The sequence below is a fragment of the Mustelus asterias genome, chromosome 2, assembly GCF_964213995.1.
Source record: "Mustelus asterias chromosome 2, sMusAst1.hap1.1, whole genome shotgun sequence".
Lineage (NCBI taxonomy): Eukaryota > Metazoa > Chordata > Chondrichthyes > Carcharhiniformes > Triakidae > Mustelus > Mustelus asterias.
The window spans coordinates 100,711,794-100,734,705 of record NC_135802.1 but is presented as its reverse complement, the minus strand read 5'-3'; the positions used below and the strand labels follow the sequence as shown (position 1 = coordinate 100,734,705).

Here is a 22,912-nt window from a genome sequence, read left to right as displayed (position 1 = left end):
TGATTATATACCCAACAAAATCAAATCTCAATTTATGTTACCAACAGTTGAAAGCTGGCCTGAATGCAAACACTGGGGAAGCGAAATATATAAATAAATTGTGCTTTTGTTCTCGCACAGCATGAGCCTACGTATAACTCCTTTCAGGTAGTTTTTCCAAAGAAAACATAGACATTTGGCATCTTACAATTTAGTCTGTCAGATGTCTTGGCTTTCATCAATACCCAACTCTTACATGGCTATTCCAAAGCAGACCAAAGACTGTGCCATCATTCGGCCATTAGATTATCATTTATCCACAGTGGTTACTCTCATTGACTGGCCACACTGGTTGAAAGTACCATACTGGCACTCAGCACAGTGTCAGACAAGAGAAATGGAAAGGTTTGCTCAACTGAGTGCCATTATCCCACAGCATACTTTAAACACCAGAAATAGAGAAAATCTGAAACAAAATTAGATACTGCTAAAAAAAAGTGCAGTAAGTCACACAGCATCTGAAAGAAAATTTAACATTTTGGGTCAGACTTTTCACAAACTGGTTTTGTTTTTAGCTTTTCTTTATCATCTGTGCGATGTGAGCATTACTGAAGAAGCCAACATGTGTTGCCCATTCCTAATTCGCCTCGAGAAAGTGATGGTGACCCGTCTTCTCAAAGCACTGCGGGCCATCTGGTGTAGATACATCCACAGCACTGCGAGAAGGAAGTTCCAGGATTCTGCCTCAGTGACAGCAAAGGAATGGCGATATAGTTCCAAGGAAGGATGGTGTGTGACTTGTAGGGGAACTTGTAGATAGTGGAGTTCCCATGAGACCCCTGTGGTGGGGTGTGGGGAGGTTACGTCTTGGTCTGATCAGGACACCCTTTAAACATGGTGCCCAATCTCAGTGAGTTTCAGCTGAGAGTTCAGAAATCAATTAGCCTGTTGAAGCAGGAGGAACTTACTAGAAGGGGACAGACGTGGCTATATGTCTTCACCCGCACGGAGAAAGCAGTACTGACCATTCTTGGGACACCCATTTCTCAGACCATGGCCAGCAGCGGGGCTCCTAAACCACTGAAGAGTATGGTATCCTCATACCTGACCCTCCTCCTCACGTTCAATCACCTGCCTCACTCCACAACCTCTTCTGATTTGCAAGCTGCAGAGGGCGTGAGCATTCCTCTTCCTTTCACCTCCATCCCCACGTTATAACATGACCCATGTGCCTATTCCTGTCAGGGAGCCAAGAAGTGCAAGCTGACCAGATAATGGAGGAATATCATGAAGACAGTAATCGTGAAGACACAGCGCTATCACTGGATTCCACTGTTGCAGCAACCAGTTCAGATAACGTAACAATGCATAATTTAAAGGGTAACATGACGGCAGAATCTGCATGTCATAGAAATCATAGAATCATAGAAATCATAGAAACCCTACAGTGCAGAAGGAGGCCATTCGGCCCATCGAGTCTGCACCGACCACAATCCCACCCAGGCCCTACCCCCACATATTTACCCGCTAATCCCTCTAGCCTATGCATCTCAGGACTCTAAGGGGCAATTTTTAACCTGGCCAATCAACCTAACCCGCACATCTTTGGACTGTGGGAGGAAACCGGAGCACCCGGAGGAAACCCACGCAGACACGAGGAGAATGTGCTAACTCCACACAGACAGTGACCCGAGCCGGGAATCAAACCCGGGACCCTGGAGCTGTGAAGCAGCAGTGCTAACCACTGTGCTACTGTGCCTAGTGTCTCACCACTGTGCTACCGTGGTGAGACACTAGGCACACATCAGCCGGCATAGGTCCTTCTCCAAATCCACCTCCAGCAAACAAACCCTTGAAGCAAATGTGGACCAAACTGTTATCAAGGCCTTGCTGTTTTGTGCAATATAAAATTCAGAAATGAAAGAGAAAGTATGTAAAATTTAGCTAACAATAAGGCAAGTATCTAGCATATAAAGCAAGTATTCTAAATATCTGCCAATCTCATTTACAAGCTACTTGGGAAGTTTACAAAATGCAACTTTTAGATGAATTTATCCTTGCTTGTGAATTGGATCTGCAAACATTCTTGAGGTTTGGTGTTTATTTATCACTGTTGAATCTGATTTCCAATCTTCATCTCAGTCTTCAATTATCTGTTGCATGGAAAATTTACTGTATCCACCATTAAGTGTTCACACATCAGCAAAGAAGGAAAAAACCCTTTCCAGCAGAAATACACATTTACCTACATTTTAAGGCTGGATGACGGATTTGTTTAATGTAAAAACACATTGGCTCCTTTGCTCAACAGCTTTAAGCTGTCTGAAGAACACAAACACATTATTATTTACTGCTGTCTTGTGAATTGTCGCCAAGAACTCCAAGATACAAGAGATAATTCACACGGGAATCAGTTTACTCCTTTCTCCAGTACTGCTTCTCTGCCTCTTGCAGTTTTTATATTTGCAAGTTGTTAGCTAAAACAGCACATGTTGCTTTTGGGAATTGGGAACATTAAGCTTTATGGTGTGCAATTTCTTTTATTTATTCGTTCATGGGATGTGGGCGTTACTGGCTCGGCCAATATTCATTTCCCATCCATAATTGCCCCTTGTGAAGGTTGTGTTGACCCATGTTCTTGAACTGCTGCAGTCCATGTGGTGTAGGTACACCCACAGTGCTGTTAGGAAGGAAGTCCCAGGATTTTGACCCAGTGACAGTGGAGGAACAGCAATATAGTTCCACTCAGGATGGAGGGAAACTTGCAAGTGTTCATGTTCCTGTGCATCTGCTACCCTTGTCATTCTCGGTGATAAGAGGCCATGAGTTTGGAAAATATAGAGTGTTGATTACAGTGTGATAGGACTGAAGAAATCTTCATAGTCATACGCAAGTTAACTGCAAGTCTTAGAACTATTTACTAATATATAATAAAAGGTACAAGCTAAGAGTTATCTTCATGCTGCCGGTATGCTCGGCTGCATCCAACACTCGACTGATCCATGTGTTCTTTTACATCACCAAGTGGGTGGTACTGTACTCCGTCCCACATTAACCCGATATGTGACAGGCCCTTATACTGCATCACCACCCAAGTCTTTATTCAATGTACTTTAAGTAATAATAGTTTGCCTATGTCTTACATTGTTATTATTATCATACATTTACATTGTTATTACTACATTATCACTCCCCATCTCCCCACTTCAAGTCCTTGAATCCAAAGGTTCCGTCAATCTGGAGGCCTTATAACCGTTCCGTGTCTTCATAGAAGATGAAATCATAGAAACCCTACAGTGCAGAAGGAGGCCATTCGGCCCATCGAGTCTGCACCGACCACAATCCCACCCAGGTCCTACCCCCACATATTTACCCGCTAATCCCTCTAACCTACGCATCTCAGGACTCTAAGGGGCAATTTTTAACCTGGCCAATCAACCTAACCCGCACATCTTTGGACTGTGGGAGGAAACCGGAGCACCCGGAGGAAACCCACGCAAACACGAGGAGAATGTGCAAACTCCACACAGACAGTGACCCGAGCCGGGAATCGAACCCGGGACCCTGGAGCTGTGAAGCAGCAGTGCTAACCACTGTGCTACCGTGCCGCCCTAACTACTGTCAGAGGAGTAGTAGGCTCAGTCACTGCTGGTTCTTTCTGTAGGTTTGGAGGTTGTTCTGGCATCTGGTATGTTCCTCAATATCTCTCCATTGCATGGCAGGGATGGGCAGTCTAGAAATGAGGTGGAGACTCCTCCTGTTTCTCCTCACTGAACCCTCTGCCATACCAGGTAGGAGCAAGGTTGATCCTCATCCTTTCTAATGATGGTACCTTCTCTATTGATCTTTAGAGATCAACTCTATTCCCAGGTGGGATTTTCCAGCCCTTCCTGCCATTGGGATTTTCCGGTGCTGCCGAAGGCGACTCCCTGCAGCGGGTTCCCCGGGGGGCAGGATGGTCGAGCCACGCAAAGTGCCATAGACATCAGTAGGACCAGAAGATCCAGACCTTGTCACCTTTCTGTAATTGTGTCAAGTATCTGGTGCAGTACCTTCTCTGTAGGACCACTCTCTTACTTGGTTGTATTGGTAATCCTTGGCTAAACAACCCTGGTATGAGTTTTTCTGGCAGATTTGTAAGAGGTATAGAGAGTTTTCTGTCCATCAGGTATTTGAATGGATGGATTGTAAAAGGATGGACCTGTAGGTGAGCAGTGGTGTGGGGAAGTCCTTGTTCCTTTATAAGAGGGCTTTGACTGTGCGTACCCATCTTTCAGTCAAAGCTCCCAATTTTGTGATTGATCTGGGCCTTGGATTAATCTGTATTGACTTGGAAGTGTGGAATTCTAATCCATGTTCAAAATTTTAAAAGTATGTGTCCAGCTGTATTTGCTGTCAGAATTTCAAGATGGTGTCGCCATTCACTCGGGGCTAAAGGGATTTCCTGCGCTTGCTGGTTCTGTTGGATTCTGCAACAATGGCACTCAGCTTGACAAAGAAAAGATTACAATGGACCCACTGCCTGCAGACTTCTTTTGTTTGTGTTTGATTTTTTTTACTCCTGAGTCCATTGAATTCGAGCTTGTGCTTGATTTTTACTAAGTTCTACAGTCGCGATGTTCCTGAAATATCCAATTAGCTCTTTCTCTTTCAGATGCCAAGTGTTCAGGATCCAACTTGGGGATTGACTTCTGACTCTGAATTACTTTGAAGATTTCTCGGCTTTGCTGCAGTCTGGAATTTTAAAAGATTTAGTTCACCCTTGCAAATTCTGCTATCTCTGCACTCTGAAGCTGGACTTCCAAAGGAGATACAAGGGAAACTTCTGCTATCATAAAGAATTTTAAATTTCTACCTTAAGCTTCCAAGCCTTTCTTTGGGCTTTTTCCTGACAATGTTTCCTTTGCACCTCTGCTTCTAGAGCTTCCTTTTCAGGTCAGAATGCTTTTTTGAATTTTTCCTCAGTCTTCCAGCATTTCGGTTTGTCTTTGCATTTCAGTGAGCTTCTGGGTTTTGCGTGAGCTGTTACCATGTTGTAGGGTGTTAGTTACAGTTCAGTAGATTTGAAGATGATTTTGTAATCATAAATCGGTTAACTGTGAGTCTTTATTGACTCTTGGACCTATTTATAAATATACAGTAAAGGGAGGGTACAAGCTAGGAGCTGTCTCCAAGCTTGCTGGTTCAGTTGGCTCTGTCCAACATTCAACTACCCTGGCTCTAGGTCATGTGCTCTCTTACATAGCTATATTGTTGGTACTGCATTCAGACCCACATTAACGCCACATGTGCCCTATTTGTCCCTTACACTACGGAATGTGCTGTTGAATGTGAGTTGCTGCAGTGCATTTTTTGGATGGTACACACTGCTGCCACTGCGTGTCAGTATTGGAAGGTGTAAATGTTTTAGGTGGTGGATGAAGCGCCTGTTAAGTGGACTGCTTTGTCCGAGGTGGTGCCAAGCTTTTTGAGTATTGGAGCTGAACCATCCAGGTAAGTGGAGAGTATCTTTTCACACCACTGACTTGTGCATTGTAGATGGACAGGCTTTGGGAAGTCAGGAGGTGAGTTACTCGACACAAGATTCCTAGCCTCTGACTTTCTCCTGTAGCCACAGTATTTATATGGCTACCACAGTTTTTGTCAGTGGTAACCCCCAGGATGTTAATAATGGTGGAGTTAGTAATGGTAATGCCCTTGAATGTCAAGGGGAGATGTTAGATTCTCTTCTGTTCAGATTAGTCATTAGCTGACAGGTATGTTGCTTGCCACTTATCAGCCTGAGCCTTTATGTTGTCCAGTTCTTGCTGCATTTGGACATGGACTGTTTCAGTATCTGAGGATTTGTGAATGGTGCTAAATATTGTGCAGTCATCAACGAACATCCCATTTCTGACCTTATGATGGAAGGAAGGTCATTGATGAAGCAGCTGAAGATGGTCGGGCCTAGGACACTACCCTGAGGAACTCCCGCAGTGATGTCCTGGGACTGAGGTGATTGACCTCCAACAAGCACAGCTGTCTTCCTTTGTGCTAGGTATGACGCTGATCAGTGGAGGGTTTTCCCCCTGATCCCCACTGACTTCAGTTATGCTAAAGCTCATTGACGCCAGACTTGGTCAAATGCTGCCTTGATGTCAAGGGCAGTCACTCTCTCACCTCTGGAGATCGGCTCTTTGGTCCAATTTTGCACCAAGGCTGTAATGAGCTCAGGAACTGAATGGCCCTGGCAGAACCCAAACTGAGTGTCATTGAGCAGGTTATTGCTGAATAGGTTTTGAAAGATCTGAAGAGGCCCCTCATGAGTAACTTGACAAACACTATCATCTTATTTCTTCTTTGTTATTCTTTTTACAATCAAAGCCAAGGATCATAGTGCACAATGGCAAGTGTGTAAAGAGTAAGAGAGGTGACATGAATTGGGGAACAGTCATTAGGTGACACCAAGCTTGGCTTTTAAAAGCTCTAAAACGATAGGAGCGGAACTTACTAATGGAGATACGGTGCTCCACATTTCCAATGTCATAGGAAAGGGTGAACAGAAATGATGGGGTTTGAATTTAATACATTGGGATTATTAGGAGAAACAAGCAATGAGACTGATTTTCTGCAGCATAACATCTGCCCTGCCATCATATCTTTGGCAGAGTTCAGTGGATACCAGTTCAGGATTCTGCAGTAGTGTGGGAAAAGCCATCAGGATATAATTGCCATTGAGAAGGAATGAGAGAAAACTTCACAGAAATTAGCTGGCATAATAGAGGAGGACGTGAGGTCTACTACCTGATTCCTGCCTCAGAAAGCTGTATAAAACCTACCTCCATCACTTAGCGTCCTGACTGCACAATCCCTTACAACTGCAGCCCCCTCCAACCACATTTAAATAACGGTGGGCTGGAGAAAATGAGGAAGAAAATAAGCTTCCTGAAGGAATCATCGACAATGAACAAAATGTGGGAGTTTGATTTGTGGTCAGAGGGAAAAAGCCAAAAGAAAAATCAGTAGTTGAACGTGGAAAAGGAAGGAACCACCCTCAATACAATTTGCATTTATACGGTGCTTCTAAGGTCAAAATAAATTTCAGAGAGATCGATACAGATGAATCAAATAGTGGACATTTAAAGGAACTGGCTTAAGACAGAGTCAAAAGGGTAGCTCATGATAACTTTTTAAAGTGGCAAAGTAAAGGAACTTTGGGAGGAGAATCCCGAGCTTGGGTCCAAGAAGACTGAGTTCTGCCACCAAATCAGGAATGCCGAGAGGAGGCCACATTTTGTAGATCAAAGGCTGGGATGTCAGGCTGAAAGAGGCTGGAGAGCGAAGGTAAGGGAACGCCACAGGAGGAGCTGCACATGACGACAAGGATGTTAAATTTATTGCATTTGGAGATAGGGAGCCACTGGAGGTCTGCAAGATGTGGTGGGTGAGCACAACTTCAGAGAATACAGATTGTGGCTTGGTGACAAGTTGGAGTTTGTATATTGCAAAGCTATTGTGGTTAGGAAGAAGAGGTAACAAACACATGACTAACGCAGCCCTTTATTTGCTGCGACCTAACTGTAAGGGTGGCCTTCGGCCATATATGCTTACTTTTATTTAAAAGGATTTTATCCTGTTGCTGCAAAGTAAATGGGATCCAGATCATTAGAGTGACATCTATAATTGTCACTTTATAATGCATACAATTCCAAAGACTGCTTGGAAACTATGCTGAGAAAAGTATCCTGAAATGAGAAAACAGTGTGGAGAGCAACCATTAGCTGCTCTGTTTCACTCTTCTGGACCATTTTTCCATTTTCAGCCCCTCTGTTCTCCACGCTGTCCCTCTTTATCAGCTGACATCCTCCCCATGTGATCTCCTATTTTGATCACTTTTCCCTCCGTAATGTTTGTTTATTTGCTTTATACAGCATCTGTTCATTTTTGGTAGCTGCTTTCTTTATACAGATGTGCCCTTTCTCAATGTAATCTCTGCACCTTAACTAAAGTCAGTTGCTGTTTCTCATATTTGCTGCTGACTCTTTCACTGCGTCAGCTGTTAGGAAAAGAAAAACTGAGTAAGATCAATGAGAACACATAAAACAGTAACAGAGGGCAGAAAAAAGAAACGTAAAATATGTGGTTAAAGAAACTCTACCGTCTGCCTAAGTGGCACAATATTGGGTAAGAGTCGCCAGGGTCGGCTAAGTATTATCAGATCTACTGCTATACGCTCTATCAATCACAATACCTTGAGTACTACTTGTCCGACTCCCAATGAAAGAGAACGGTGCTTAGCTGCTAACCTTGGCTCATTAACGGCAGTGGGATTTTAGGAGCAGAATGAGTGAGATGGATTACAAGCCCAACAAAGTACAGCAATGTGTTTATTTTCAAAGAGTGGGGAGTATTGAAACAGGCTATATTTTCCAAGCTAAAAGACTGAGACTTGGCAGAGCTGAAGGTGTCAGAGGAGTCAGCAAAGGCCCACTGAGTGCTTTGATTTAAAATCGAAAAATAAAACTTGGCTTCAGGTGTTGTATTTTACGGAATTGGAATCAAACCAGCCATCCTCTGTTGCAGCAGCCAAGCTACATTTCTCCTCAAGTTAAAAATGGCTCCCAGGCCACAGTTTGTCTATTTTGGAAGACTAATACCATTGTCTGCATTCACATACTCATTCCGAGAGCTCTCCTAGGTTATTTTCATACCTTAGATTTACATTTTGGTGGTAAACGTAGGATACATTTCATCTATCTGCTTTTCCCATGAAGCTTTTTCAGTCCATTTCTAAAGATCAAGCCTTCTTTTATTTCTCATAACAGAGGATTCAGTGTGAAGAGAGGAACAATTTTATCACTTACTGTAAAAATGCTGAATGGATTCCAAATGCTTTGAAACATTTTCCACCTACTAATTTCTATCCTCCACAATCAAAAGCTCTTAAACGTCCAGAGGCACTGGCCACTTCATGTTACAAAAACATGAATTCAACAAACATATATTTTTTAACCTTACAAACATTTAAATTTGATGACATCCATTCAAAGTTCAGTTTGTGCAAAGTCAATTTTTCTGCACAGAAGGGAGATCTCCAATCTGTTAATCTGTCCAGCATAACCGTTGATACATAAGAACGTAAGAACTAGGAGCAGGAGTAGGCCATTTGGCCCCTCGAGCCTGCTCCGCCATTCAATAAGATCATGGCTGATCTTTTTGTGGACTCAGCTCCACTTACCCGCCCACTCACCATAACCCTTAATTCCTTTACTGTTCAAAAATTTATCTATCCTTGCCTTAAAAACATTCAATGAGGTCGCCTCAACTGCTTCATTGGGCAGAGAATTCCACAGATTCACAACCCTGATGAAGAGATTATTGCAAGAAATGGAAATGAATATAAACTGCTTTTGTATGCACCTACATTCTGATTAATAAAATACCATTTTTAAAAGCAGTTTTATATGCAATCCAGTGGATTCCTCTTAACCTCATCTGTTATAGCAGGATTACTTATTATAGCAGTAGCTAATTTTATGCCAAATCTTGTCCAAGTTCCCCCACATTAAGCATGGATGGAAAAAATGATTACAGTGATAATGGAAACATAAATAGGAGCTTTTGTAAGTAAAAGGCACAATTTGTGCCTAATATTAATCAATGGAAACCAGTGTGAATTAATCTCATATTTTAACGATGACTTTTTAGCTCAACATATTTGTTTCAAATGTCATATGTTGAGCAATTTTGGCCTCCAGGGTTTTAGAGTCATGTAAGTGTTCCAGCAGTGCTGAAAAACTTGCTCCAAAAGTTTCTTGTGATTCTGGATACTGTTAACTCTTGCACAATAGTCCACTTAAATGAAATTGCAACCACGATTTCAGGAAAATGCACAATTTCTGCATCCTCCGAATGGATGGTGTTTTCTACTCTTACTCCTGAGACAGGGCCCCTTTAACCAGTTTACTTCAGGATAAAAATTGAAAACAAAAGAGAGTTATTTTGTCCTTGGAAAGCAGTGTAAAACCGGTGATGTAGATTCAGCAACCCATTATCCAACTCTCTGACTTTCACTTGTATGAACTTCAATGGAAATATAAACTGAGAGAGCTTGTAAGACCCATTCTACATTCACAAAAAAAAACTCCCTCTAGTCTTTCTACAAATAAATAATAAAAGATAAACAATGTCAATAGGTTTATTACAAGTTAGTGAAGGAAAGAATTACTTTCCAAGTGACTCATGGAGAAATGTTAGCTCCTCTTGCTGTCGTTAACAAAGCTTCAATGAGAGCCAATGATCCCATATTGTTTTGAGCCAATAGGTACCTGTAATTTCCTATAGACTGGTGTTAGTGCTGAAATGTGCCATTGTCCAAATGTTGCAACTTGACAGCACAGGCATGTTTGTCCACTAACAATCACTGTTTACATATTTCAGATATGTACAGAAACCAGGGCACGCATCAGTGAATATACAAATGGTGATAACATCACCTTGTCATGGTTTCTATGCAATTAATCGGCATTAATCACACACTGCATGTGCATACTTGTTAGAAAATGTAAATAATTAGGTGCAAAGTCAGTATTAGTCAACAATATTCATTGGCATATTTATTATTAGTTAAAAGTCAATGAGCTTCTCAATACTTGTAGAGTGGGGAAGATGAGTGAACACTTCACATTTATTAAGAAGAGTTACATTTAAACAACCTTAGCATCTCTCATGCTTTAAGGGGTTTGTAAAAAGAACAATAGTATAAATGGATGTTTAGATGCGCATAAACGTAAAGGAGGTGAGACTTATTCAGGCAGTGCCACTGCAGACTTGCGTCGATTCCCCGGGGGCAAGTGGAGTCGTAGCCCACTACCTGCGTGGCTTTCTCCCTTGATAAAGCTACACAAATGAGCATCTACCCCATAAGTTATGAATCAGTTAGGCTCATGCCAGCTTTGCATTAGTTGGTAGCACTTTCACCTCTGACTTAAAGGTTTGTGAGTTGCAACCCTAAACCAGGATTCAAGTATATCACCTAAACATGGAACTGTATTTTTGGAGATGGCCTTGAGTGGATTATCATTAAAGTAAGGTGCTGGTTGCATGTCCGGGTGAACATTAAAGCTGTAATGTAATAATGTCGGCATTGAAATGTTCCGAATGGTCTTCTTTTAGAGAACCTATCTGACACGTTTTGCAGCAACAATAACATTTTGATTCAAACGCAACTATCCTTCTACCCAACACCAGTTCCTGTTCTCCAGTTTATCTGTAGCACTGAAGTAGGTTTTATTCCACACAGGGAAAATACATCTCAGGCCACAATGTGCAACAAGTAGCGAAGAGGTTGTGTGTGCGCCATTCGTCCCAACTGAATTACAAAGGAAAATGGAAGAATGTAGCACTGAAATCACTGAAACATTGGGTGACTGTCTCACAACATTATTTATCTAAGACTAATAGAAAATAGGATATTTGCAGAAAATCGCAAATACCCTGTGAAAGTCACACTTCGAAGTGGAGTTAGCGTTAATTCTGTTCTCGATAGCAGGGTAGGTTCAACAATAATCTTGAGGGGTTGAATGCCCCTCAAGGATTCAAATTTATCTCAGGATGTCTTGAGGATTCAAATTTATCCCAGGTTGATTGGTAGAAAATGCCCTCTGTCTAAGCGGAAAGAGTTTCTGCAAAAGAAGGAGCTGCATAGATTTCAAGCTAAGTGACTGCACGCCGACGGCAAGAATTGGCACATTCACTCAGACAGAGGGATGGTTGATGTAAGAAGTGGAAACAACTCACACTGGGCCATAGTGAAGCTCTTGCTAAAGTCTGCAAGGGGTGCGCATAACTTAATGTTGCAGCTGGCTACATGCTAACCAGCCTAGAATGTGCCGATGCCAGGTGGTCAAATTGACAAAAGCAAGTTTCACTGCCCAGAACGGCAATCTGAAAATTATTTCCTTGTCACCTGTTCCTCTCTGCCCCCCGCACCTTCCCCTCCACAAAAGCTCACCAAAACAAATCGACAAAAAAAAAGTATTATACAGTATCAATACAGAAAAAGGAGCCACAATTTTTTTTTTTAAACTTCCGATTAGATTTAATAACCATTATTAAATAAGCTCATTCAGTTTTGAATGTGTATAAGTGAGTCAAAATGGAAGTTTCAACTCACTTGGAATCAGCAGGCCTCTGCCAAAACTCCTTTCAGAACATCCTTTGCGGCATTGTGACGTCGCATCGTCAGCTCCCTGCTGTCTGCTCGCTGAAATAGCGGGAATCAATGCTTCAAGTACAGAACTTTGTCAAACACAGTACTGCTCATTTTACTTATACTAAAAATAGTACCAAAACCAAAAAATGCATGTGATGACTTTAAAAAAATAAACATTGTTTCTACTCATTTGCTTTAAGGTCACATCCCTCCATTGATTCGCTGCCAGATTCCCCGGATAGATTCTGCGGCAAGGCACATTTGCACAGTCTTTGAAAAAAAAATGCAAACCAAGGCCCAGATTTTCACTTTTGAGCGGGTGCATAAAGATGGGAGACTTCCTGGCTCTGCAAATCCCACATGGAGAGGAGGAGGGGAGTGGGGCCGGGGGGTGGGAGTGGGCTCCAGGCTAAATTGAAAGATGAGCCCATCACCCTGGAACAAATGTTGAGGCTGCCGAATGCAGAGGTGGGCTGGGCAGAAGGTCTACCTCTTGTGCTCCGGCACTTTGTTGAACTAAATAAAAAGATTAACACTAAAAAGAGCCCTCACCCCTCCCTTCACCATGCCCAATTCATGCCAACCTCTGCCCCCTCGTGCCGTGCCCGGGGACCGGACATAGAATTCCCAGGCTCATCTGCCATTTTCACCATGACAGAGAGGCTCTCCATCGCGGTGAAAATCCAGGCCAAGGTTTCTGTCATTGAGCCCAGTATTGCTGGGATGGGGGGGGGGGGCAATGTGTCATACCAGCTTGGTTGATGCTATCACACTAACCGGCCTACTGACACAGTGCAGAAGGCTGATCGTATATTCATCACCTTATTCTTTTCAATGTGCATTTGGGAATCTAAGAAAAATCTTCTAAATTGGCAAATGCATTATTCATGATCTGGAATTGAGATAGAATATCCAAAAGTAAGAGCTTGAACTAAAGGGAGGACATTTTGACACAACAGTTTAGACTTCACATATTCTTACAGAGAGCGGTGAATGAATGGAACAAAATATTCACAGAGAAATGAAGGCAGACAGCATTAGTTAATTCAAGCGGGATTTTTTAAAAAAAATTCATTTATGGGACATGGGCGTCCCTGGCTGACTAGCATTTATTGTCCATCCTTAGTTGGCCAGAGGGCAATTGAGAGTCAACTATATTGCTTTGGCTCTGGAGTCACATGTAGGCCAGATCAGTTAAGGATGGCAAATTTCCTTCCCCAAATTACATTAGTGTATCAGATGGGTTTGTCTGACAATCAACAATGGTTTTATGGTCATCAGTAGATTCTTAATTCCAGATATTTTTTCTTATAGAATTCAAATATCACCATCTGCCGTGTCGGGATTCGAACCCAGATCCCCAGAACACCAGCTGAGTTTCTGGATTAGCGATAATAACACTAGGCCATTCTAGCAATAATAACACTAGGCCATTCTAGCAATAATAACACTAGGCCTCACCTCCCTGAATGGGTTAATCTTCTGGGATATGAGAGTCTGGCATTTTTGGAACTTTGGAAATGGGCACATGCTCCACAAAGTTCATTTATCACCTAATACATTCCAGTGTTTCTTCAAAAAAGGTACAGATTGCAAGGCTCTTGCAGTGCAGTGTGAAGCCTATTATAGAGTAAATTTTCTGCATTGTGCAAAATAGATGGCAAATCAAGAGCTGTGGCCAATCAATTTTCCAGTATGTGATCATGATTCCCTGCTGGCAGCACAGAAATAGCAAGTGTCCCTGTATGCAGTGTTTATTGACATGGTTGTGGACTTCCAGCTGCATCAAGGAGTGCTTCTCTTTAACATTACAGCCAGTGGATGCAAATTCGATTTGATTATTCTGTTCTCCTACCCTCCTCGTTATTCTGCATCAAAGCTAGAAGTTCGAGGGAGTATTGCATTGATGGATGTGTTTATCTTTCAGATGATATGTTAAACTAAGGCCTCGTCTAGTTGTTCAGGTAAAAAACCCCATGGCATTATTTAGAGAAAAACAGAGTTCTTGTGCTGCAAAAGCAGAATAGTCTGGATGCTGGAAATCTGAAATAAAGACAGAAAATACTGGAAATACTCAGCAGTTCCGATGTAGCAGATTTTAAGCAAGTACAGTTGAGCAGGAGAATTCTCTGCTCCCTCTGACCTTTCCATCTTCAGCCTCCTACACTGTTCCAATGGAACTCAATGTGAGCTTAAGGAACAGCACCTCATCTTTCAATTAGGCATTTTGTAATCTTCTGAACCCAACACAGTTCAACAACTTCAAATTATAAACTCTGCTCTCATTTCTTTTTCTCTTTTGTGTTTTATTTGTTAATGGACAGCAGTTTTTGGTGCGATTGTGTTTTCCCATTTACACCACCTCTAGACAGATCTTTTGTTTCTTTACGTGCTCTATTACGCTGTTTTCTTGCCTTGCACCATGATTCTTTTGAATCAGAGAATCATAGAATCCCTACAGTACAGAAAGAGGCCATTCGGCCCATTGGGTCTGCACCGACTTTCTGAAAGATCATCCCACTCAGCTCCTCTCCTCTGCCCTATCCCGGTAACTCCACACATTTTAGCATGGCTAATCCACCTAATCTGCACATCTCTGGACTGTGGGAGGAAACCGGAGCACCCGGAGGAAACCCACGCAGACGTGGGGAGAACATGCAAACTCCACACAGACACTCACCTGAGGCTGGAATTGAACCCAGGGCCCTGGCACTGTGAGGCAGCAGAGCTAACCACTGTGCCCCCGTGCCACCCTGTGTATTTCCCAGTGTGCCTCTTTTGTCATTTCATGATTCTTGTCTTTCATCCTATCATAAGCACTCCTTTTACCCACATCCTTTCTCTGCCTCTGTATTTGCTTAAAACCTGTTCATCTCTAACTTTCTCCAGTACTGACAAAGGATCATCAACCCAAAACAATTTCTCTCTCCACAGATGCCACCAGACCTGCACTTTTTGAATGCTCTGGAGCACTAACTAATAAACCTGTCTAAACCAACATCAGTAAAAATAGAAGAATCAGTCATTCATCTCATTTTTTGTTTAGAGGATTTTGCTGCATGCAAAGTTTCCCCTGTATAACTCTGACTGTGCTGAGAAAATTATTGAATGGATGTGAATCACTGAATCTTACAGCACTGAACGAGTCCATTCGGTCCATCACACAAATGCTGAATCTTTGAAAGTGCCATCCAATTAGTCCCATTCCCCTACTCTCGTCCCATTGTCCTGGAAACCTTTCCATTTCCAATTACCTTTTGAAAGTTATTACTGAAGCTGCTTTTACAGAGAATTCTAGATCATAATAACAGGCTGTGTAAAAAGACATTATTTTCACCTCCCCTCCGGTTCCTTTGCAAAATTATCTTAAAAGCTATGTCCATAGGGCCATAAGATATAGGAGCAGAAGTAGGCCATTTGGCCCAACAAGACCTGCTCTGTCATTCAATTAGATCATCACTGATCTGATCTGATAATCCTCAACTCCACTTTCCCACCTTATTCCCTTAACCCTCGATTCCCTTCCTGATTAAAAATTCATCTCAGCCTTGAATATGCTTAACAACCCAGCCCTCTGCAGCAAAACATTCCACAGATTCACTACCCTCTGAGAGAAGAAATTCCACCTCATCTCTGTGTTAAATAGGTGACTCCTTACTCTGAGATTAAGCCCTCTCCAGCTCCCTCCTCTGGTCCTACACTCTCCCACAGGGAGAAACAACCTCTCAGCATCTACCCTGTCAAGCCCCTGAGGATCCTGTATGTCCCAGTAAGGTCGCCTCTCATTCATCTAAACTCCAACGAGTACAGACTCAACCTACTTTACTTCTCATAAGAAAATCCCTCCATACCCAGGTTCATATCAGTGAACCTTCTCTGGACTGCTTCCAATGCCAGTGTATATTTTCTTAAATACTGTTCACAGAATTCCTTGTGTAATCTAACTAGTGCCTTGCATAGTTTTAACAAGACTGCCCTACCTTTATACTTCTTTCTCTTTGAAAGAAGGCCAACATTCCATTTGCCTTCCCTATTACCTGTTGAAATTGCATGCTAGCTTTTTGTGATTTATGCACAAGGATTCCCAAATCCCTCTGAGCTGCAGATTTCTGCCGTTTTCCTCCAATTAAATAATGTTCAGCTCCTTTATTCTTCCTACCGAAGTGCATAACTTCACATTTTCCTACACTATATTCTGTCAAGTTTTTGCCCATTCACTTAACCTGTCTACATTCCTCTATAGACTCTGAGTCATCCTCGCCACTTGCCTTCCCACCAATTTTGTGTCACCTGCAAACTTGGCAATAGTACATTCACTTCCCTTGCCCAAGACAACATATATATAGTGTAAATAATTGTGGTCCCACCACTGATCCCTATGGCACTTAATTAGTTACAGGTTGCCATCCTGAAAATGCCCCTCTTATGCCAACTCTCTGTCTTCTATCAGTTAGCCAATCTGCTGTCCATGCTAATATACCATCCCCAACACTACAGGCTCTTGTCTTATTAAGGAGCCTTTTGTGCGGTACCTTATTGAACGCTCTTTGGAAATCCAAGTATATTACACCTACTGGTTCCCCTTCATCTATCCTGTTCATTACCACCTCAAAAAATTCCAAGACGTTTGTCAGGCATGATTTCCCCTTCATGAAACCATGCTAAATGCTTGATTATATTATGCATTTCTAAATGCTTTGCTATTACATCCTTTATAATGGACTCTAAAATATTTTCCAACGACAGATGGTAAGTTAACCGGCCTGTAGTTACCTGCTTTTTGTCATTGGCAGTTTTTCAAATCTCTGGGATTTTTCAATAATTTAAGGATTTTTGGATTCTCAACCTTTAGCCCCATTAGTTTCCCTAGGTTCTCCGGTGATATTTATTATATTTATTTCCTTCCCACCATTTGCGCCTTGATTATTTAGTATTTTTGGGGTGTTGTGTCCACTGCCTCCTCTAGACAGTTTCTCCCTAGCTACACTGTTAAAGCCTCAATAATTTTGAACATATCTCTTGATTCTTTCCTTAACCTTCCCTACTCGGAGAGCAACCCCAGCATCTTTAGGTGCAGTGGGGAGGTGAGGTGGATGGAGTGGAGTGAGGGGGGTGGGGGGTGGTGAGGGGGAGAGGTGGGCAAGGAGGGGATGGGGGGGGGTGGTGAGGGGGAGAGGTGGGCAAGGAGGGGATGGGGGGGGGGTGCAAAGGAGTCAGGTTTGACACTCCAGACCCATCTTGCAGATAGCCACTGGAGCTGTCAAGTCCTAAGCCTGTCAAGTTTGAGAGGCCTGCCTTGGTTCTCTGGGACTTAAGTTACGTTCAACATTAGGCCCTTTACACCTCACCTTTCATACTCCCTCTGCCAATCACACACTCCCCATGCCCACACATGCAAAGCCACATCAATCCATGCCCCTCAGCTACCTCCAATGGCCTCTCATAGGCTCCATGCAAACTCATGCCCTCCCACCTACCCCATGGCTGCTTACCACACTAATGCCAACTTAGTATTAACTCATAATTCTCCACCCATCCGTATGGCCCATTATAGTCTCCATGCCAACTTAATGACAACTCAAGCCAATTCATGCCTCCCACCACCCATCAGCCTTTTCATTCACACCTCTATGCCAACTCACAGAATGTACCATAGGCAGACCTCAGGGGCCATAATGAGATAAAATTCTAATTTTCTATTACAGAACATGCTTTATAAAAAAGACTCCCATTTATGAAAGCCTATCCAATAAATTTAAATCCCCTCAAGTACTCAATCCCATAAAAACAAACATTTGTATTCATAACCCCATATCAAAGGCAGCTATCAATCAAACTGTGAATCTACAATTCTCCCACTGTGATAATGATAGGTTGTGGAAAGTATCCAAACAATATAATGCTGGAATGCTATCAGCAAATGTTGTGTCAACATCACTGTAAATCAAAAGCTATTTGTTTGACTGGAGTGAGACTGGGGGAGAGAGTCTTAGCAGGAGTGCTGAGAGTAAGCAAAGAAGTGATTTAATTATTCATTTATTCATTTAAGGGTATTCCTTGTATATTTCGCGGGCTTTTTTCAGGGTTTTGAATTGAGGAAGTGAGGTCAGCTGAAGGGGATTCTGGGAGGTTGAGTCTCAGTATAAAAGGCAGTTACCTGGGGCGTTCGCCGGGAGCATAAAAAGCCGGCTGCACTATACAGCGGGCAGCGTCGGGAGCGGGCAGTGGAGTGAGTGGGAAGCAGAGTGTGAACTATAAGGGCTTTGGCTCACAGGGCTTGAGTGAGTGGGAAGCAGAGTGTGAACTATAAGGGCTTTGGCTCACAGGGCTTGGGAAGCAGAGTGTGAACTATAAGGGCTTTGGCTCACAGGGCTTGAGTGAGTGGGAAGCAGAGTGTGAACTATAAGGGCTTTGGCTCACAGGGCTTGAGTGAGTGGGAAGCAGAGTGTGAACTATAAGGGCTTTGGCTCACAGGGCTTGGGAAGCAGAGTGTGAACTATAAGGGCTTTGGCTCACAGGGCTTCGGCTGAAAGGGCGAGGCAAGGCTAGTTATTTTTTATTCAACCCTATAAAGGATAAGGGCAGGTATGAGTGATCGGCCAGTTCAGTGCTTCCGATGTGGGATGTGGGAGTTCCTGCAAACACCTAGCATCCCAGAGGTTCACATATGTGCCAGGCGCGTGGAACTGCAGCTCTTGAGGGACCGTGTCATGGAACTGGAGCTGCAGATCGCTGACCTTAGTCTAGTCAGGGAAAATGGGAGAAAAATTGACAGGAGTTATAGACAACTAGTTACACCGGGGCATCGGGAGGAAGACACGTGGGTCACAGTTAGGAGGAGTAAAGGGCAGAAGGGTAAAGTACCAGGGAGTACTCCAGTGGCGGTCTCTCAAAATAGGAAGGGCTTGGTGACAGGTGTGAGAGGGGAGGGGAGTGAACAGTTAGAAGAGGGGTCACCTGTGGTTGTCCCACTCCAAAACAGGTATATTGTTTTAGATAGTGTGGAGGAGTGTGCCTCTCCAGTGGTAAGACACAGTGACCAGGTCACTGGCACACAGTCAGGCTCTGTGGCCCGGAAAGGGAAGAGAGGGGTTAGGAGAGCGATAGTGGTGGGGGATGCATCAGTTAGAGGCACAGACAGGCGATTCTGTGGGTGCGAACGGGACTCCAGGATGGTAGTCTGCCTACCTGGTGCTGGGGTCACGGATGTCTCCGAGCGGATAGGAGGCATATTAAAAGGGGAAGATAAAGAAACGGATGTCATTATACACATTGGTGGAAATGACATGGATAGGAAGAGTAGGGGGATCCTAAGAGAGCAATTCAGGGAGTTGGGAAATAGGTTAAAAAGTAGGGTCACTAGGGTGGCCATCTCTGGGCTGCTCCCAATGCCTCGTGCCAGTGAGGCTAAGAATAGGGAGTTAGTACAATTGAATGCCTGGCTAAAGGACTGGTCCAGGAGGGAGGGCTTCATTTTCATAGATCAATGGGAAGTTTTCAGGAGAGGATGGCACCTGTACAAGAGGGAGGGGTCACAACTAAGTTGGAAGGGCACAAATATCCTGGCTGGGAGCTTTGCTAGTGCAGTTCGGGGGGGTTTAAACTAGTATGGCAGGGGGGTGGGGATCAAAATATTAGGTCTACAAGTGTGGAGGCTGGGGACGAGCTTGGGGCTGGGACAAGGCTGGCAAAGAAGAAGAGCACTCTGGGGGAGGACGACCTCACTGGGCCTGGAGGTCTGGAGTGCTTATACTTCAATGCAAGGAGCGTAGCAGGTAAGACAGACGAACTTGGGGCCTTAATGCACACGAGGAATTTGGATGTGGTTGCGGTGACAGAGACTTGGTTGAAAGAGGGACAGGACTGGCAGCTGAATATTCCAGGGTACAAGTGTTTTAGGCGAGACAGAGGAGGGGCCAAAAGAGGTGGGGGAGTAGTGGTATTAGTTGGAGAGCATATTACAGAGGTGCAGAGGGAGGACAATTCAGAGGGGTCGTGTAACGAGTCACTCTGGGTGGAGCTTAGAAACAGGAAAGGCGCAGTCACTATGTTGGGGGTGTACTACAGGCCCCCCAACAGCCCAAGGGAAGTGGAAGAATGGATATGTCAGGAGATACTGGATAGGTGCAGGAAAAATAGGGTTGTTGTAGTGGGAGACTTCAATTTCCCTGGTATAGACTGGAAATCGCTGAGGGCAGGGACTCTGGATGGGGAGGAATTTGTAAAATGTGTACAGGAGGGTTCGTTGGAACAATATGTAGACAGCCCGACTAGAGAGGGGGCTATACTGGACTTGGTACTGGGGAATGAGCCCGGTCAGGTCTTCAAAGTTTTGGTAGGGGAACATGTGGCAAATAGTGACCACAATTCTGTTAGCTTTAGGATAGTGATGGAAAAGGATGAGTGGTGTCCCAAGGGTAAGGTGTTGGATTGGGGGAAGGCTAACTTTAGTGGGATTAGGCAGAAATTGGCAGCTCTTGATTGGGAGAGGCTGTTTGAGGGTAAATCCACATCTGGTATGTGGCAGTCTTTTAAGGAACAGTTGTTAGGGCTACAGGACAAGCATGTGCCTGTAAAAAAGGATAGGAAGGGTAGGATTAGAGAACCGTGGATAACCAGGGAAATTGAGGGACTGGTCAAAAAGAAAAGAGAGGCGTATGTTAGGTCCAAGCAGCTAAAAACGGAGGGAGCTCTGGAGGAGTACAAAGAAAGTAGGAAAGTACTCAAACGGGGAATTAGAAGAGCAAAAAGGGGTCACGAAATGTTCTTGGCAGACAGGATTAAGGAGAATCCCAAGGCATTTTATTCATACGTTAGGAACAAAAGGGTTATTAGGGAAAAAATCGGACCTCTCAGGGACAAAGGTGGGGACTTATGCTTGGAGCCCAAAGAAGTAGGGGAGATCCTAAATGAATACTTTGCGTCGGTATTCACAAAGGAGAGGGATGTGTTGACTGGGAGTGTCTCGGAGGGGAGTGTTGAACCGTTGGAGAAAATCTCCATTACAAAGGAGGAAGTGTTAGGTTTGTTAGAGAATATAAAGACTGACAAATCCCCAGGGCCTGATGGAATCTATCCAAGGCTGCTCAGGGAGACGAGAGGTGAAATCGCTGGGCCTCTGACGCAAATCTTTGTCTCGTCACTGGACGCAGGTGAGGTCCCAGAGGATTGGAGGATAGCTAATGTGGTCCCGTTATTTAAGAAGAGTAGGAAGGATAACCCGGGTAATTATAGGCCGGTGAGCTTGACGTCCGTGGTGGGGAAGTTGTTGGAGAAGATTCTTAGAGATAGGATGTATGCGCATTTAGAAAGGAATGAACTCATTAACGATAATCAGCATGGTTTTGTGAGAGGGAGGTCATGCCTCACTAACCTGGTGGTGTTTTTTGAAGAAGTGACCAGAATGGTTGACGAAGGAAGGGCCGTGGATGTTGTCTATATGGACTTTAGTAAAGCGTTTGACAAAGTCCCTCATGGTAGGCTAGTGAAAAAGGTTGGATCTCATGGGATAAAGGGGGAGGTGGCTAGATGGGTGGAGAACTGGCTTGGTCATAGAAGACAGAGGGTGGTAGTGGAAGGGTCTTTTTCCGGCTGGAGGCCTGTGACTAGTGGTGTTCCGCAGGGCTCTGTATTGGGACCTCTGCTGTTTGTGATTTATATAAATGATCTGGAAGAAGGAGTAATTGGGGTGATCAGTAAGTTTGCGGACGACACAAAACTGGCAGGACTTGCAGATAGTGAGGAACATTGTCAGAGGCTACAGAAGGATATAGATAGGCTGGAAATTTGGGCAAAGAAATGGCAGATGGAGTTCAATCCTGATAAATGCGAAGTGATGCATTTTGGTGGGAATAATGTAGGGAGGAGCTACACGATAAATGGAAGAACCATAAAGGGTGTAGAGACGCAGAGGGACCTGGGTGTGCAAGTCCACAGATCTTTGAAGGTGACGTCACAGGTGGAGAAGGTGGTGAAGGAGGCATGCTTGCCTTTATAGGACGGGGCATAGAGTATAAAAGTTGGGGTCTGATGTTGCAGATGTATAGAACGTTGGTTCGGCCGCATTTGGAATATTGCGTCCAGTTCTGGTCGCCACACTACCAGAAGGACGTGGAGGCTTTGGAGAGAGTACAGAGGAGGTTTACCAGGATGTTGCCTGGTATGGAGGGGCTTGGTTATGAGGAGAGATTGGGGAAACTGGGGTTGTTCTCCTTGGAAAGACGGAGGATGAGGGGAGACTTAATAGAGGTGTATAAAATTATGAAAGGCATAGATAGGGTGAACGGTGGGAAGCTTTTCCCCGGGTCGGTGGTGACGTTCACGAGGGGTCATAGGTTCAAGGTGAAGGGGGGGAGGTTTAACACAGATATCAGAAGGACATATTTTACACAGAGGGTCGTGGGGGCCTGGAATGTGTTGTCGGGCAAGGTGGTGGAGGCGGACACACTGGGAACGTTTAAGACTTATCTAGACAGCTATATGAACGGAGTGGGAATGGAGGGATACAAAAGAGTGGTCTAGTTTGGACCAGGGAGCAGCGCAGGCTAATTGTTCTTTCTTGCTCGTTGCAAGGCTTCATTCTATGATCATCTTGCTGGTGCCAGTACAGAGCGAGACTGCGGATAGTTGGGAACCTGTCTCGGGGGCAGGGAATTCAGATGGTGTTCGTAAAGCAGAAGTGGAAATGAATAGGGTTGGGAAGCATTTTCTGATCAGGGCCAGTGTGATCTCCTGGACTCG

The 22,912-nt window shown here is 43.9% G+C and overlaps 1 protein-coding gene across 3 annotated transcripts in view; it reads right to left on the bottom strand.

The window, feature by feature from the left end:
• Positions 1 to 22,912, bottom strand: part of LOC144510085 (retinoic acid receptor beta-like) — a 254,687-nt gene that overhangs the window by 136,991 nt on the left and 94,784 nt on the right. For 2 of the 3 annotated variants that reach the window (XM_078239333.1, XM_078239353.1), the window contains exon 4: positions 12,134 to 12,223. The exons of the other annotated variant lie outside the window; for it this stretch is intronic. In XM_078239333.1, the coding sequence (XP_078095459.1) occupies positions 12,134 to 12,223 (90 nt within the window). The remainder of the gene's footprint in view (positions 1 to 12,133; positions 12,224 to 22,912) is intronic. 3 annotated transcript variants of the gene reach the window in all.